The following is a 17,662-nucleotide window of genomic DNA, read 5'->3' as shown; positions in this document are numbered from 1 at the left end:
CAAACCAGTAAGTGCTCTGTGACGATTTTCGCTTGTTTGTTCTTCTGTGTATTGCTATTATTTTTACTTTATGGCTATACCCATCAGTGCAAGTCTGTCTTTGTAAAGTAACATGATGTATGAATCACGCTCCAAAGGAAGAAGGGTGGAACATCAGAGTTTAACGTCTCATCGATGACGACGCTATCAGAGTCGGAAAACAAGCGCGGAATGGGAAAGAATGGGGAGAGAAATTGACCCTGGTATTTCAAAGGAACCAACGCGGCATTCGCCTTAGGTGATTTAAGGAACTAACGGGAACCTTAACCTGCACTCTCGAGTAAAAGTTCTGTGTCTGAATACGGCACAACGTCGCACGGTAAACATACCGATACAGTACATGACTGGCTGACTGACAACATGGATTCTTTACAATGGAGCATTCAGATATCTTTCCTATAGAAATTCCAAACGTTTGTTTAGCGACTGCTTATCCCCATATAGCTGATCATTGGGCTTAAGAGTATATCCAGAGCAAAATTTCACTTCTTTGTATATGTACTTTGACAGATACGGACTGCCACGTAATTATATGGCGGTTAGAAACAGGAAAAGAATTTGGCCGCTAATGCGAGGCAACAAGGTGAAATATTTCACGTGAAAAAAGCTTAATCTAGGAATGACCTTCAAGTTTATCGCAAGAATATCTCCCTTTCATACTTGTTAGTGCCTAACCACCAGTTGTTGACGTGATTTTTCCGCGTTTGTCATGTACATCATTTGTCAGCGAGCCGTTAACCTTGTACTTACGGTTCTATCTCGAGGCGCTCTCGCTTACCGGCCGTAGTGCATCAGCGGTCAGCGAGTGTGGCGGAGGGTTTTGGGATCGCAACAACACGGCAGCATGGCGACCGCTCTTCTGACGGCCGCAGTCTTACTGGTGGCTCTGAACGTCGGTAAGTGGTGTCCATGAGCGAGACAGTCCGCTGAAACGAACCGTTCTGAGGCATCAAATTTGTGCGCTAAATAGCGACTCGTAGCATCTCATTGCCGATACGACACCACACCTGTGTTTGCAGATCTATCGCTTTCTTTATCGGTCAAACAATTTATCATTTTTCATTCGCATATCTAGTTTAAAACATTCTCTGAAGTAAGGGATCGCCGGTTTGTTCCGTTAAAATAAAGTAATTTCAAACTTCGTGGCAGATTGAAACTTTACGTCGGACGAGGACTCGAACGTGTTCAAACCTTTGCATTTCGCGAACAAGTGCTCTACCAACTGAGCCATCCAAGCACGACTCAAGACCGCCTTCACAGCTTCTACTGTCCAAAGCTGTGAGGGCCGGTCGTGAAACGTGCTTGAATTCTCAATTGGTGGACAACTTCGTCGTGAAAGACAAAGATACCAGTTTGTAGTTCCGGTGCAGCACACAATTTTAATCTTCCAGGAAGTTTCAAATCTGTGCAGACTCCGCTACAAAGTGAAAATTCGCCCTGCAAACTTAATTCCCTGTCCATCTCCTCCACTATAAGGCAGTCCTAAGGTTTTCATCCCGTACCTTCAGACGGATAGCTGGCACCCCTCGCCTCTTTGAATGTCGTCAGATTTCCTTTTACACAAGTAATTTTGTTTTCGTTAACACACTGAAGGAACCATTACCTAGTATGATTTTAGTATGTGTCTGTGCAGTTGCGTAATTGTGAGGCCTGTCGATTTCTACACGCAATGTGTAAACAGATATCACAGTTACGCGTCATGTGTTTATCAGACAGATGAATCAAATGTATTGTGCACTTGGTATTAATCTTAGCCACGAGTAGCAAAGATATACTTGTATATTGTGGTTTAAAGCACGTGTGAGATTCAACAGGTTTAGCCTGTAGAAGGATACTCTTTACTCCGTATTAGTGGATTAAAGACATTTAGGAATTTGCTGCTAAATTAACATTTGTAGAGATCACAAAAGCCACAACCGACAACAATGGTGAATGAAGTCTGCCCTGGATTTTGCAGTGGAGCACTCCCATCAGTTGACGGAAGTGGTTTTCAGAGGCAGCAGAAAATCTAAATCAATGTGACCATCGGTAATGTGTGTTTATAGCCTCTGTGTCAAATCTCTTGGTGGGAGAGAGATCAGCAGCCACAATAACCGCGGTAACATAAGTGGATCGACAGATCTGTCGAATACTTAAGGATGCTGAGTGGTTGTAGAAGATGGGCTGTATTCGGGTCTCAATATAGATTGCATAATACGTGTAGATATAGGCAGAACGAGATCGCAATGCCCTAAAAGGTCATGTGCAAATGAATTGATAATGCGTAGCACGAGGCAACAGACATACCTGTTAACCTGTTGTCTTTTTCTTACTGAGATTTCATGCGTTTCGTATTTCGCAGGATTCATCTCGAGTGATGTAGCCTACAAGGATTTAATCCTAACGAAAAGTCTGTTGCTTATTGTATCAAATTTTCAGTGTGGATCGTTATTCTGCGCAGTACTGCGTTTTCTTTTTATCGATAGGCGTATTTCTATTCTCCATTAAATGTCTTTTAGTTTTTTGTTTTGGCAAAATCACTTCAGGCAAATGCTCGGATGGTTCCTATTATAAGACCACAGCCGATTACATGTGGCATCCTTGTCAAACTAAAACTGTCGGTTGCTTTTAAACTGTTATACCAATAGCTTCCTAAAAATTATCCACGGATGAATAAAACTACTGTGGTACTGTTACCACTACTACTACTCCTGTTGTTCCTGTTTGATAATAACGAGTTGCAAACTTTTTCCTTAAAATCATTAGGCCACTACTGGCTGCTGTTATCAGTTATCATGATGATCTACCATGATGTCCTCTGTATGACCTTACACAACTTTTTTTAAATCGTCAGGCACACCACTTATGTAATAGGACAATAACTGCGTGACACCGATACTGAATGTCAATCAAATTTTTGTGGGCAAGTTGTATCCTGAGGAATCTGAGAGCAATACATCAATGCGTCAATTATGTGCCCACTTGTTTTAAACGGTTTTCCAAACCGCCTTACATATGAGCTGACTTGGCGACCATTCCGCTTCACCCACTTAATTTAAATGCATACCACCTAGAAACTGTACTGAACGAGCGTTAAATGTTTCACAACAGCTGATCGCAGCACCGTTCTCACTTTAGAAATAGGGTACCTTCATTCTGTTATCGTTGGGAAAGTCTTGAAACACTTTAGGATGGCTGTCTAATGTTCCTCAAGTGATAGCTATCTACGAAGGAGTGCTGTAAAGTAGTACCTCTGAATGGTCTACTCTGTTTTCAGTATCGGCTGAGGTATTACATGTCATGATTGTGATTTATTCGACTGTCCCGCTCCGCTGACGCAAGTTGCAGCCATCTGCCGCCAGAGGGCTCCGAATTGAGGCGTGAAACATGGCCGTATGTAAAGCAACTGTGTGGATGTGTAATCGAATTTCAAATTCGAAGAGTTCGTCCACACATGGGTCACCCTATCCTTCAGCATGACAATGCCAAATCACACACGAGCGTTGCTACATCTGCAACAGTCCAACGCCGTGGCTTCACCGTCATCGGTCATCCTCCATACAGTCCCACCTTGGCTCCATCCGATTTTCATTTGTTTACAGAACTTATAGAGCACCTTCGAGGACTTCACTTTGATAGAGATGAAGCGGTGCAAGCGGAGGTCAGCATAGTCGAAAGTTTTACAGTGACGGCATCAATAAACTGGTATTTCGTTGGGAGAAATGTGTTCGTCGCCGAGGTGACTATATTGGGAAATAAATGCGTAGACATGAATAGGACGTAGAATGTTAGCAACATTTGTTTCATTTAAAGATGCTTTATGAGTTTTCACATAAAAGATTAGGAGGCATCATTTTTCTGCATGCTTTCCTCCAAACAATTTAAAATCTCTACATATCTACGCCACGACGAATGCCAGTCGCATGTCAAGTTAAAAGCATTATGGATACGGTGTCTCATGAGTTATTTGTACAACAATCTGTATTTCTATTCGTGATATAGTACGACCTAGATCAAGACATCTTCTATGAGGCAATCCTGTCCCCTAACGTCTAAAGTACCAATTAAACACGAGAGGCTCTATTTCTTTCGAAAATCCACATAAATACTACCTAGCTATGCACAAGGCAACAGGATTTCGTATAACTCCTGAAAGCAGTGACGTGTAATGATGTTAGAAACCATGACGTTAATAAAGGGCTACTGTAAAGATTTATTCTTCCTCAAAGCTCTACATTTTGCAATGGATAACATGTAAAAATATGATTGATGAATGAATAGAACTATGAAGTCGCCAAGTTCGTAATTTGCACTCTCCAAATGTTCTATGAACGTCGCACGTCCAGGCGGTGGTCAAGTTCGTTCCAGGTCGGACAACCAATGCAAACCTTTCAGAAATCTTGGTCAGAATCGGGATTTTTAATTTAATTCCGTGCCAATATGTCGCAAACAAAAAATAATGAAGGGCTAGTTTATGTAACAGACTATTTGTTTACGAGTACATGGAGTAAAGTAGATGATCTAGTCGACATGAATAGTATAAGTATTGAAGTGGACATTATCCCTGTTAGTTATTTCATCGCCCTCCCCCTCTGTGGGCGAGGGGGAGGGATGGAGGGGTAATGGGGCGAGGGAGGCTGTCAGCGGTTCATTCATCCCACTCTTCAGACCATGGACAAGTAAAACTAACCGAGACGAAAAATACTAATATAAATGTGAGATATTTACAAGCGAATTAAAAAATTTGACAGGTGAAATTATTGAAAGTTTTATATATACGAAACTTGACTTTCTTCATTTGTAATTTAAAAGAGGAAAAACAAAAGGTAAAACTGAAAACAATAAGTATACATCGAAAACATGATGTAAAACACTAATCTGAAAAAGATGCAGTTCACTGTTACTTAAACAGGAAGGAACTGCCCTGTCGTTGTTGCTGTAGGGCAAAGGTTGGGGATTGAGGAGGGTAGGAGGGTGCGGGGGGTGTAAAGGTGGAGGACTGATGTGTGGTGTCGATGGACCAGGAGTCAACTGTGGGAGGCAGGAAGGGATAAGCAGTTGTGGGTGTCAGTAAGGCCACAATTTTAAGGCGAGAAGGGGACCAGAGAAGGAATGGGATACAGAAAAATGGGTAGGGAAATCTGGGTAGAGTAGGAGAAGGGACCCCTGATGAGGTAGAATGGCTGACATGGATTTATAGTTGGAAGGATGGGTAAACGTGGGTTGGAGATCTTGGTCTGGGAGAGGGAGACGGTAGAAATTTCGTTGAGGGTGTGCAGGTGCAGAGTTGGCGGAATGTGTCGGTAGCTTGCTAGGGTTGGAAAATAGAGGGGAAATAATAGGTTATCGGAGCCGAGTTTGCAGATGGTGTAGGTTGTTAGGGAATGTTAATTGTAAGTGAAGAGAGGTGGGACTTTGATGGGATGGTAAAGGACTCATGTGTTCGAAGGTAAATGAATGCGGATAGCGAGCCGGAATGCTTCACGTGCAAGGATATGGAGAGACATATAACTTAGGTAGGCAGATGTCCAAGCAACGTTTTCGTAGGACAGAATCTGTGGGATCAAGTTTTTGTAGGTATGTTGGAAGGGTGCAACCCCAAAATACGAGCAGTTAGTAATTTTTGTCTATTGTGATCTTTCTGTTCTACATCGAGATCTACATACGTACTCCTAAAGCTACAGTATGGCTTGCTTCACTTTCCTGTTCCACTCGGAAATAGAGCGAGGCGAAAACGACTATCTATATGCCACTGTATGGGCCCAAATTTCTTGTATCTTCTCTTCCTCGTCCTTACGCAAAACGTATGTTGGCGGCAGTACAACCGTTCTGCAGTCAACTTCAGATGTGAGTTCTCTAAATTTTCTCATTAGTATTCATCGAAAGGCACGCCCCCTTCCCTCCAGGAATTCCTATTTGAATTCCCGAAGCATTTCCGTAACACTTGCTTGCTGCTGGAACCCACCGGTAAGAAATCTAGTAGTCTACCTCTGAATTGGTTCGATTTCGTTTAATCCGACCCGTTATGGATCTTAAACACTCGGGTAGTACTCAAGAACAGGTAGCACTAGCTTCTTATATGCGGACTCCTTTACAGATGAAGCACACTTCCCAAAAATTCTCCCAATAAACCGAATCTATCATTCGCCTTCCCTACAACAATCCTCATATGCTCTTTACATCTCATACCACTTTGCTACGGTACGTCCAGACATTTAAACGACGTGATTGTGTCAAGCATGACACTACTAATGCTGTATTCGAACGTTAAGGGTTTGTTATTCCTATTAATTCCGGATTAACTTACAGTTTTCTACATTTAGAGCTATGTGTCATTCAATACACCAAGTTAAAAATTTTTTCTGAGTCATACTGTATCCTCCTACAGCCACTCAACATGGACACCTTCCTGTACACCACAACATCATAGGGGACAACCGCGAAATGCTGCCCACCGTTTCCACCAGGTCTTTTATGTAACCAGAAAACAATAGCAGTTTCATATCAGCGCACACTCCGTTGCAGAGTGAAAATCTCATTCTGGAAATAGCAGTTCTGTCACACTTCCCTTGGGGTACCTCTGAGAATATCCTTGTCTCTGATGAACACTAGTAGATGAGGTTTCCATGTCAGTTGCCGGACGATTGTTAGTCCAAGATACTTTAGAGCTTACGCCTCTCGCCATATGAGGCTATTTGAAGCACCAAGGAATACAGTTGAACATGATCGTTTTGATGGTTCATGTGTTACGCTATGGGGAGGCAGAATATCACATGGGGCTATTGACCTCCAAATCTTTCAGCACGGTACACTAGCCGGTCAGTTTTGTTTAACATCGTACTCCTTTCTCTTGCGCGTCTTTTCGGGGGTGCATTCGGCCATGGCTTCATTTTTTGTGGTTGACACTGCGCGACCGCAAGAAACCATTGCCACCTTCGTCACCAGCACGGGAGCAAATTTTACAATATGCATTGCAGCCCTTGGTGACTAATCTTCGCAATACCAAGTGGGAGGCGGAGGAGGGGTACTTTATGTCCACCTTTTGAAAATATTGTAATCTACAACGTTTCTTATGTTTCAAAATTGGAAATCTTCTACCAGATTTAAGTAATGTTTTAGATGTTTCAGTTAAATTTAACCCAAAAAATTAAGTCTTAATAACAAACGTCCCTTTCCCCATTGAATGTCATATTCAGTATTTTTAGGTTCAGGGCCGTTACACATCAACATTTCTTTGGAAAGTATGTTGTGATTAAATGTGGTCAACAACAATTAACGAAATTTGCATTTGAAAGGGCGTTGATGTTGCAAATAATGTGATAAACAATATTTTCAGTATCTGGGCACTACTTACACATCATAGCCTTTTTAAAAGTATGTTGTTAATGTAAGTCTACAAAATGAACGAATTAACGGAAGCGGCGTTTTAAGATTTTTATAGAGTGGATGTAAAGGGCCCCCTGCCCTTGGTAATGCGCGTTATGGAAAACGCGTTGGTTTTACGAGTGCTAAGAATCTAGTAACGCCTTCAGTAATGTGCAGGGGACCATCATAGATTACTGTGACTTAAGTGTAATTATTATCTTTGAACACAAATGTCATTTCTGTTCGTCTCACTGCATACTTCTTTCAATTATCTTCTGAACTACACTCTAGCAGTTCTTTCTATGCGTGGCCCAAGTTTCATCAAGTTACGTTACTTGGCAGCAACCCATTATGCGTTAGTTACTTTCGTCCTTAAGTTTTGCACATCAGTGCATTTTGTGAATATAACCGTCGACATCACTTCTTATGTTTATGTGGGGACGTAGAACCGCCGGCTCTGCCCCCAATAATATCGCTGCCCTACCGCAGCAAGAACAACAGCAACTTTGCCACGTCAGATCTCTGTAGTAGCGCTGTATGCTATACGCGTTGTGTATACGCTGCGAGGATAAAAGTATTCATATTCATAGTAAATGACGATAGTGTGAATGATTATTTATCGTCGTAATTATAACTCCCGCTCCTCACTACCTACATTTCCTTTCTATAGCGTAGTTCCGGCAACTACAGTCATCTGATCAAAACAGAACTCCTAAGGTACCGTTAATCATGAATGCTAAGTCCGCCTTCGTAGCGTAGAGGTAGCGTTTCCACCTGCCATGCAAGGGGTCAGGGTTCGATTCCCGGCAAGGGGACTCGGTGTTGTGTGTCTCTCGTGATCATGAAAACTTTGCATAAGCGGGTCATAGGTTGTGTTGACGCTGACACTGAACGTTGTTTTACAAGTTCCGTACAACAATTTCTTTATATCTAACTATCCTCTTTCCCGGCTTTGAGACAAAAGAAATTTGTACTGTATACCTAATTGTTGGGTTTGTTAGATAGTTATTACAGTACACAGACACTGTACGTTTCTTTATCGCTTTAAAATCAGTTCACAGCTAATCTATAAAAGACAAAATCTTCTTGTGAACAATTAACACAGTACATGCATTGCCGTACCCGCAATACGCGCATTGTTGTGACTGTGGTGTCCGGCATTCAGTGAGGACTGCGTCAGTCTGTGTCGTGTCGTGTCGCTATTACGTTTCGTCTTCCGTGTCTTTTGTTCTGCTTGCGCGTTTTAATTGACTGTGCGCTGTGCGGCATACGTCTTCTAAAAGGAAACGCGTTGTCTTATCGTTAGCAGACAAAGTAAGGCCTCGAACAAATTAGACCAAGGCCTGAGTGGTAGGCAGTTAGCTGAAATGTTTGACTGGGAACGTCAATAATTTCACACATAGAAAGTACTCAGTTTTAAACGTAGTGCCTTTGCTTGTGAATAAAGATGAGTCCGTCGAGAAAAGCAATGAAAACAGTACAAAACGAAGAGCTTGAAGAGGCTGTATTCAAGTGTCTTTTGGAGCAACGAGAGCTCTCTTTCAGGACTGATTGTTTGTGAAAAAGCAAAAATTTTAGCCGAGAAAATCGACAGTTTGTCTTCATGTAAAGCAAACAGTGGCTGTCTACAAAATTTCAAGGCAAAGCATGCATTTCATGACTTGGGTTAAAATGGCGAAAAACTATCAGCAGATTCAAAAGCAGCAGAAAATTTTAATGAAAAATTCAAAACTTAAGCAGAAACGTGCGATTCTGAATTTTTACACGACGCAGATGAGACAGACCTAATTTTGAAGGCTTTACGTGAAACATTTTTAGCTTCTAAAGGGGAAGCTAGTGCTCCTGGGCATTTACTAAAGACCATGTTATCGTTATGACCTGTACTAAGTGTATGAGAAACTAAAGAAAACACCCCTTCTGTTGATAAGAAAATCGAAAAACCCGCGGTGCTTCAAAAATGTGAAAAAACTTTCCATCTTTTACAAGAATAAATCAAAAGCCTGGATTATTACTACTTTGCTTAGCGTATGGTACGATTCAGTTTTCATGCCTGAAGTAAAAAAAAAATACCAAAAGGCCACGGGGAAAGATGACAGTAAGTTGATGTTAATTTTGGATAGTGCACCCTCCTACCCCAAAGAAAGCCTTCGTGACAGAGAAGATATACATTTTAAAACACTCTTCCTGCCGCTAAACGCAACGAGTCCGCTGCAGCCAGTGAACCAACTGGTTGTCCAAGCTATGAAGCGACATTACAGAAGACAACTGTTGAGGAAACTCTTGACAGAAAGTTGAAACGAAGAAGGCATTGTGACTCATCACGAAAAATTGAATTTAAAAGACTGCTCTTGCATCGTGATGGAAGCATGACATTTGGTGAAGACAACCACTTTGAAAAGGGCTTGGCTGAAATGAAAGGCATTTCAACCAAAGACTGGGTGCAGAAATACGATGATGAAAAGAAGAAGCGTGAAAAGGAAGAGGCAGAAAGAGAAACAGAAGACGACGAAATATTACTTGAGGACATAACAGAGATCCTTTTGAAAATTCCTGGGCGCGCAGTGCAGAGAATATAGGCGAGTGGCTTGCTTGTGGTTCTTCGGAACGTGGATTCCAGATTCTTAGTGACGATGAAATCACTCACAGTGTGAGAGAAGAAACTGATGGCCATGACTATGACATTGTCACTGAACCAGATGCTGGACCGTCAGTTGCGGAAGCGTTTGCGTGTGTTGACACTGCGCTTAAGTAAATGGAGCAGCAGCCTGAGTTCGGCTATATACAGCTGCTCACGTCAAGCGGATACGAGACTTGGCTCTACGAAAAAAATTTAAGACAGCAAAACAACTGACTGTGGACGATATGTTCAAGAACTGAAACTGTGTGTGAGTATAGTACTGTACAAAATCCAAGCAAGATTGTTATGTAGTCATTAAATTATTGTTACATTAGTGTTTATACATGAATTTATGTTTTTTTTAAAGAAATGACCTGTTTTCGTCATTGTTTATCCAATTATCCAGATCTTTGATTAACCGGATCTGGTACAGTCCCGAATCATCCGGATAATTGGAGTTCTACTGTTCTAAGTTGTGATCTGATAATGATACCAGTCGAAGCGACATTATAAATGGAGAGATATATTGAGCGATCTATACGGCTCAGTCCACAGAATATTTTTCGTTAATATCATAGCAGTTCCTGTCACCATCTTCATCCGACCAGAGCTGATGGTCGCCCTGCAGGAACTTCAATGAAGATAATAGCGCTACATAAAACTGCATTCGAAGCTACGTCCTTCATGCGATGTACTGCTGTTAAGGAAATAGTGCAAGTCCGGACAATGTCAAAGTAGCGAAAGTGTTATCAGTTGGATTGTTTGTTCGTCCAACCTAGTGTTCGAAGCTGATAGCGCTTTTTGGGGCCGGAACTACAATCTTTGCCAAATGAGACAAGCTTCACTTTGCTGTCCCTTCTCTCACTCACCCATAATAAAAATCAACAGTTTTATAACACTAATTTAGGTAACATATTCCCAAATGAACATCACTATCTCATAACATTAACTTATTTTACTGACTGAAGTAAGGTGAGACACAAAACAAACAAAAACAATTAAATAAATACAAAAAGTAAAAGATGAGTACTCATTACACAGATAATAAATTTAAAATTTCACTTTCCGAGTTTTTTGGTCAAAAGTGTTTATGATCTCATCACATTTTGTGGTAACAGCTCGTCTGTGCTCTGTGGAGACTGTGTTCTGATTTGTTAATCATCGTTAAGCAACGGTGCTCCTCAAAATTTTTTAATTAGGTTCAGCATGCTGAAACTCTTTTCTCCAAAGGAAACAGAAACTGTGATAATAAGGAATATTTATAAGGCTGTAGAATGATTGGGCTACACCTATACCAATATATTTTTATGATAAATATAATTTTTGGGATACATTTTTATGAATTGAACTTAAAGTGGATGATGCAGTCGCATCAAGCAAGTCTCTCTCTATTGCCAGTGCACGGTGTTTGAAACTTAGAGTTTAAAAAAATAAATTTTTCGTTGTTAAGGTCTTCTACATAGCTGTCTCGCAGTTGCATTGATTTGGTCTTTAAGTCCTCCACATCTGTTTCTTGATTTGGATTCCACACAAAAAACTAAACTTTGCATTAATTTTCACCAGTTCCTTAAACGTGCACCTCGGCTTCAAACAGTTGTTTCAACATCCTGAACATATCCTTCTGTGAATGTTCACATCCCTCAGTCCCACAAACCTCTTCGGTCATTTTTTCTTCCCACTAATCTTTTTTTCTCAGAATTCCTTGATAGCTCATTATTTTGTGCTAATATTTTGGCCTCAGAAATAGCTTAGGACTATAGAAGTCTCTAGAAGCTTTAAGAGAGCTCAAAAAGTCTTGAATATTTCGAGCAGCTTTATCAACAGTAATTGCATACCAGTACTAACTTAAATCAATGAATCTGAGTTTTCTCATATTTTTTAAAAATAGATATAGCCTCGGTTATTGTTTCTGGTATTGACAAGTTATAAGTTTCAACGTCTTCCAAAGACCCTTTGTAACTTGATCAAAATGCTTGTAAATAGCTTTGACTGCTTCTATTCTTGCAGACAATCTACTCTTGCTGTGGGATTTCAATGTTATGGGAACATGCTTTTGTAAGATTTTCCATCTTGAATTTCAAGGCGTAAAGAATGGATATAACTGACGGGAAGTTCCAAAAAAATATTTGAGCTTCTGTAGATACGTCGGATGTATGTGTTACTACTAAATTTAAAGAGTGAGTAACACATGCTGCAATATAGAGCAGCTCATTCTTCTCAAAATATTCTTGACAGGACCGCTTTGTGCTGTCGTCATGAGACTGTCATCTGCAGTATTTCCGGTTCAATCCATGTTATTATATTTCTCTTGACTAAGACCGTCTCATGTTTTGTCTCTAACTGTAAAAAAGCCAACAAAACTTTCCACAACTACTCAGTTATTCGACTTGTCGTAGTGAACTACTTGAATCATATGCTCATTGTGGCTTGTATCTGGAGTGCAGTCAAACATTAATGAAAATATATTTATATCTTGTCTTATTTTGTTGATAATTACGTCAAAGAACTTATTTCGTATATTTTTGGAAAAATAGCTAATCTGGCCTTATATGCAGACGAAGGGAGCACTATAGTGTGATATGGGATCAATGGTATGTCGAAATTTATATGGATCCCCTGACTAACCAAATTCTTTTGTTCCTCACATTCCTACAAAAAGAACAGCATCAATAATACAGCGCAACACTGCTCTCCAATGAGATTCCTTTTTCTTAACCTGGTTTTATAGTTTTCTATCAATACCCCTGTTTATTTGAGGAAACTATACAGCGTTCCATGGGTAAAAATAAAGCTTACGTTTTGGTGAATTTTCATGGCGAGGCAATTTCCCTCTAAACCTTTTCCAATTAATCATCCTTTCCTCTTTAACTAAGAATGATTTTGACTCAAAATCTGAACCAAAATGAAACTGTTTGTTTTCTGCTCTCATTTTTATGACATATCACCTTTCAATTCCAATCTCTTCAGCCTCACAATTCAAACTCACAAGTCCCCTCTTTTGATGAAGATCAGCTGATGTTCCAGGAATTGGTGTTTCATATTTCACTGCGTCGTCTATTTCCTTTTTATTCGAGGCATCTTAGTGGTTAACTTCAATTTCACCTGAAACAAAAAATTATGAAATCGATACAAAACCTGTGAGATTCACTGACCTTTTTTGTTGTGGCAGTTTTACAATAACGTTAAGTGGTTAATCCCTTAAAAATTACGCATAAAAACGGACACAAAAAGAAAGCTATCCATATTTAATTGGTTATAGTCTCTATCAGTAATGATAGTCTCAATCAGTAACGTAAAATTTGTACGATAGCATGAGATAATTCAATAAAAATCTACCGTTATTTGCTTCAAGCTTACATAAATATTTTCATCCGTTACTTTCTATTAACATTTATGCTCCATTTCCTCTTCTATTTCATGTGTATACGTCATTGATTTAGAACATACAGCATTCAGCTCCAGTATTTTGTACTAGCTTAGCTCTCACTGTTTCGCACGTGTAGACTGTATGGTCTACACAGTTTTTTTAAATATAATTTTTATGTTTTTCACTAACTGAAACATCTTCTAAGCTTTTCACGCTATTTAAGGCCGTAGAAGAAGGTTTTTCCCGAATGTACTTCTGACCAAAAAGCCATTCTGGTAGGTGAGGTCAGAGGTCTTTGTTAATCCCGCGTCTTGAATTGTTTTGGTGATATTTCTATAACAATTGTCATTCGCTAACATACGTATCCTCAGAAGTTAAATACAAGTTATCATAGGTTTAGTTTCAAAAATGTTTAAATATAGCGAAATATTTTCATAAAATTCTAATCCCCTATTTCACCGCCTTAGGGAAACTTCCAAAATAACACTGAAACACATATTTTTTTTATTTCTACCCGAGAAGCCAAATACAAGTTTTAAGAGATTTAGCTTAAAAATTGTTTCCGTAGTTAAGTATTTCCATAAAAATTTTCACCTCGTTATTTTACGCCCTTAGGGGTTGAATTTCCAAAAACAGTGAAACACTTGATTTTTTATTTCTGACCGAGAAGCCAAATACGAACTTTCTTAGATTTACCTTTAAAAATACTTCATAATGAAATATTTTCATAGAAATTTTAAGTTTGTACCCTTAGTGGTTTTGGGCATGGCGATGATGAGTCAGTGAATCAGTCACGCCCTATTTCACATTTCACCCCTTTAGGGGTTGGATTTACCTAAACACTAACACACGTGTTTTTATGTTTCTAACCGAGAAGCGGAGCCAAAAATTTCGTAGATTTAGATTTAAAAATGTTTTTGTAACGAGGTATTTTTATAAAATATTTCATCCAACTTGTATCTGACCTTTCGATATTGAATTCCAAAAATACTGAAAGAGATATTTTTTATTTGTATAAGAGAAGTGAGATACCAATTTCGGTAGATGTGGCTTTCAAAATGCTTTAGTAGTTTTCTAATAAATGATTTATTTTCAGTGAAAACGGTCACCCACTGTTTCACCCCCATAGGAGTTAAATCCCCAAAAATGCTGAAACAACTATTTCTTTATTTCTGTCCAAGAAACCAAATACCATTTTTCGTAGTTCTAGCTTCAAAATTGCCTTAACAGCGACATGTTTTGAAAAACCATTCATCGCCTGTTTCACCCCCTTAGGTGCCTAATATCGTAAAATCCCTTCTTAAAAGACGCCTACAGTATAAGATCAACACCCTCTGCAAATTTCAAGTTTCTGTCCCTATTGGTTTGGGCTGGCTGATGATGAGTCAGTGTCAGCCAATTGGGACATTGCCTTATATACATACAGGGTGTACATAAAATCCGGGAGCACTTTCAATTATTTATCGCACAAGAACTAAACATTGTACAGATGTCATCAATATTGCATCTTGAAGAGAAACCCTGAAAGTTTTTTTTTATTTTTTATTTTTATAATACAAACATTCGATATGCGAACCACGAGTGACCCGGCAGACGCCAATACTGTAATCGAATTCTTGGCATACCCGTTCCAGCATGGCATCGTCGACTGTGGCAGTTGCTTCCCGTATTCTCTCCCGGAGCTCTGTTAGGGTAGGTTAGTGTTGTTTTAACGTCCCGTCGACAACGAGGTCATTAGAGACGGAGCGCAAGCTCGGGTTAGGGAAGGACGGGGAAGGAAATCGGCCGTGCCCTTTCAAAGGAACCATCCCGGCATTTGCCTGAAACGATTTAGGGAAATCACGGAAAACCTAAATCAGGATGGCTGGAGACGGGATTGAACCGTCGTCCTGCCGAATGCGAGTCCAGTGTGCTAACCACTGCGCCACCTCGCTCGGTGGAGCTCTGTTACATCACGTGGTAGAGGCGACGCATACACTGGATCTTTAATGTGTCCCCACAGAAAAAAGTCACACGGAGTGGGATCTGGTGGTCGGGCAGGTCATTTCATGAAACAGCTGTCCCCTTTTGTAGCACGGCTCGCTCCACACCTGAACTCGCCATGTTTGCGACTACCGGCATATTACCAAACTACGCTGTGGCGTAGAATCATGCAACATATTTTGTGTTCAGACATAATGACGTTTCTAGACTCTGAGAAGCTCATCTGTAGAAACCAGCACGGTTTTACGAAACAGTGGTCATGCGAGACACTGCTGGCCATCTTTATGCATTATATACAACAGGCTCTAGATAGCGGCTCCCAGGTTGATCCTGTATTCCTCGACTTTCGAAAGGCGTTCGACTCAGTTCCACACTGTCGCTTGCTCCATAAAGTGCGCACTTACGGTCTATCCGATAACATTGCGGTTGGACAGAAAGTTTTCTAACAGACAGAGAGCAGTATGTCGTCCTGAATGGGGAGACTTTAACAGAAACAAGCGTAATACATCCGCTGCTTTTTACGATTTACATAAACGATCTGGTTGATGGTATTGACAGCGGCATTAGACTGTTCGCCGATGATGCTGTAGTCTACAGGAAAGTAGTATCACACGAAAGTTATGAACAAATCAATGAGGATTTGCAGAAAATAAATAAGTGGTGTAATGACGGGCAGTAATCTCTCAATATTAGTAAGTGTAACCAACTGCGTATGACAAAGCTAAAATCCCCATTAATGAACGAGTACAAAATAAATACCCAGTCATATTAATGATTTCCTCTTCAAAATAACATACCATACTTATTATTTAACACAAAATGACATTAAAAATTTGAGTTATTCACGAGCAGCTAGTTGAGAATATGTATGAACTTCAAATGACACGACGATCCGTCTCGTTCTGCATTTGGATGCAAACCCAGGTCATGCACACTAACTAAAGACTTTGTGACTGACGGAAACTAACAGTCATTCCTGACTAGGCATACAGAGAGTGATATACCTCGATTTTAGACAGTATCAGTTAGCAAATATCAACTTTAAATTACATAACGTAAACACTGTTAACGGACGCGAATTCCTACCCACCATCTATTGTCCTTGTTAACGAACTACGAGAGATGTTATATATTGCTTCTTCACAAGTAACTTACTTGAAATACCGTGAGGTAAAACTTTGTGTTGGACAGGGATTCGAATCCAGAACCTAATTGGGTTGTCATCGAAGTACAATCAACTGTGACATATCGGATTTTCTCGGCAGTAGCTAGATGTTTTAACTGAAATGACGAGACGAAACATTAATTTTTTTCTTTCCCAGGACTCCAACCTGGCACCTATCGCTGTTATATTCTAGAGAAAACGAACGTTAAAAATGGGTTTGTTACACCAGCAGCGACATGTGAGCATGTTTGAACTAGAAATAATATGACGAAGAGTTCAGTGCTGACTGGTTCAAAAAATGATTCAAATGGCTCTGAGCACTATGGGACTTAACATCTTAGGTCATCAGTACCCTAGAACTTAGAACTACTTAAACCTAACTAACCTAAGGACATCACACACATCCATGCCCGAGGCAGGATTCGAACCTGCGACTGTAGCAGTCCCGCGGTTCCAGACTGCAGCGCCTAGAACCGCACGGCCACCGCGGCCGGCCCAGTGCTGACTGGGAATCGAGCCCCACACATATCGTGGTTGACTGCACACAAAGAGACGTCAGCTACCGAATTTTTCTCCACCAGCAGCTCGGAATAACCTCCTTGAATTTACAATGATTTTGCAAACAGTTCTGTGTCTCACTGGGACTCAAAAACTTCAGATACCGTTAGTGTTGACAACGAATGAAAATACATTAAAAATCAAAATTATTACCCACCAGCAGATAGGTGTTCTCATGCTAGAGCTTGATAATACATAATGAAAGCTGTAGTGCCGGGCCAGAATTCGAACCCTTTCACGCGCAATATGTGGAGATGTTGAGGAATCTGCAGTTTTGAACAAGCAACAAATTGCAGTCGAGCCGTATTGTCACAAAGGGATCAAATTCCGCGTTAAGGGCGGTCTGAGTTGCATTCCGAGATCAGAACCAATTTTATCGACATAGAGAAGCTCAAATAAAAGATGGAATAAGTGTCCTGTGACCCTACATAGCGTTTGTTTCGTCACTAGAAATAAATAACTCGTATAAGAAAGGTTCCTACGTGTCGCGACTCCTGACTTTATTGAGGGTTCAACCTAACGTCTACTTGGTAGAGAAGGAATATGATGTTTAACATGAATGTCAGACCACAATACCATTATACCTTCT

General features: G+C 40.3%; 1 protein-coding gene across 1 annotated transcript in view; it reads left to right on the top strand.

Moving 5' to 3' along the window:
* Positions 1-782: 782 nt before the first annotated feature.
* LOC124776203 (lysosomal acid glucosylceramidase-like) overlaps positions 783-17,662 on the top strand; it is a 141,788-nt gene continuing 124,908 nt past the window's right edge. The window contains exon 1 of the mRNA XM_047251037.1: positions 783-935. Coding sequence (XP_047106993.1) covers positions 884-935 — 52 coding nt within the window. The 5' untranslated portion in view covers positions 783-883. The remainder of the gene's footprint in view (positions 936-17,662) is intronic.

Source organism: Schistocerca piceifrons, chromosome 2 (assembly GCF_021461385.2).
Source record: "Schistocerca piceifrons isolate TAMUIC-IGC-003096 chromosome 2, iqSchPice1.1, whole genome shotgun sequence".
NCBI classification, from domain to species: Eukaryota; Metazoa; Arthropoda; class Insecta; order Orthoptera; family Acrididae; genus Schistocerca; species Schistocerca piceifrons.
Note: the sequence above shows the minus strand (reverse complement) of the source record. Positions and strands in the feature narration are given on the sequence as shown.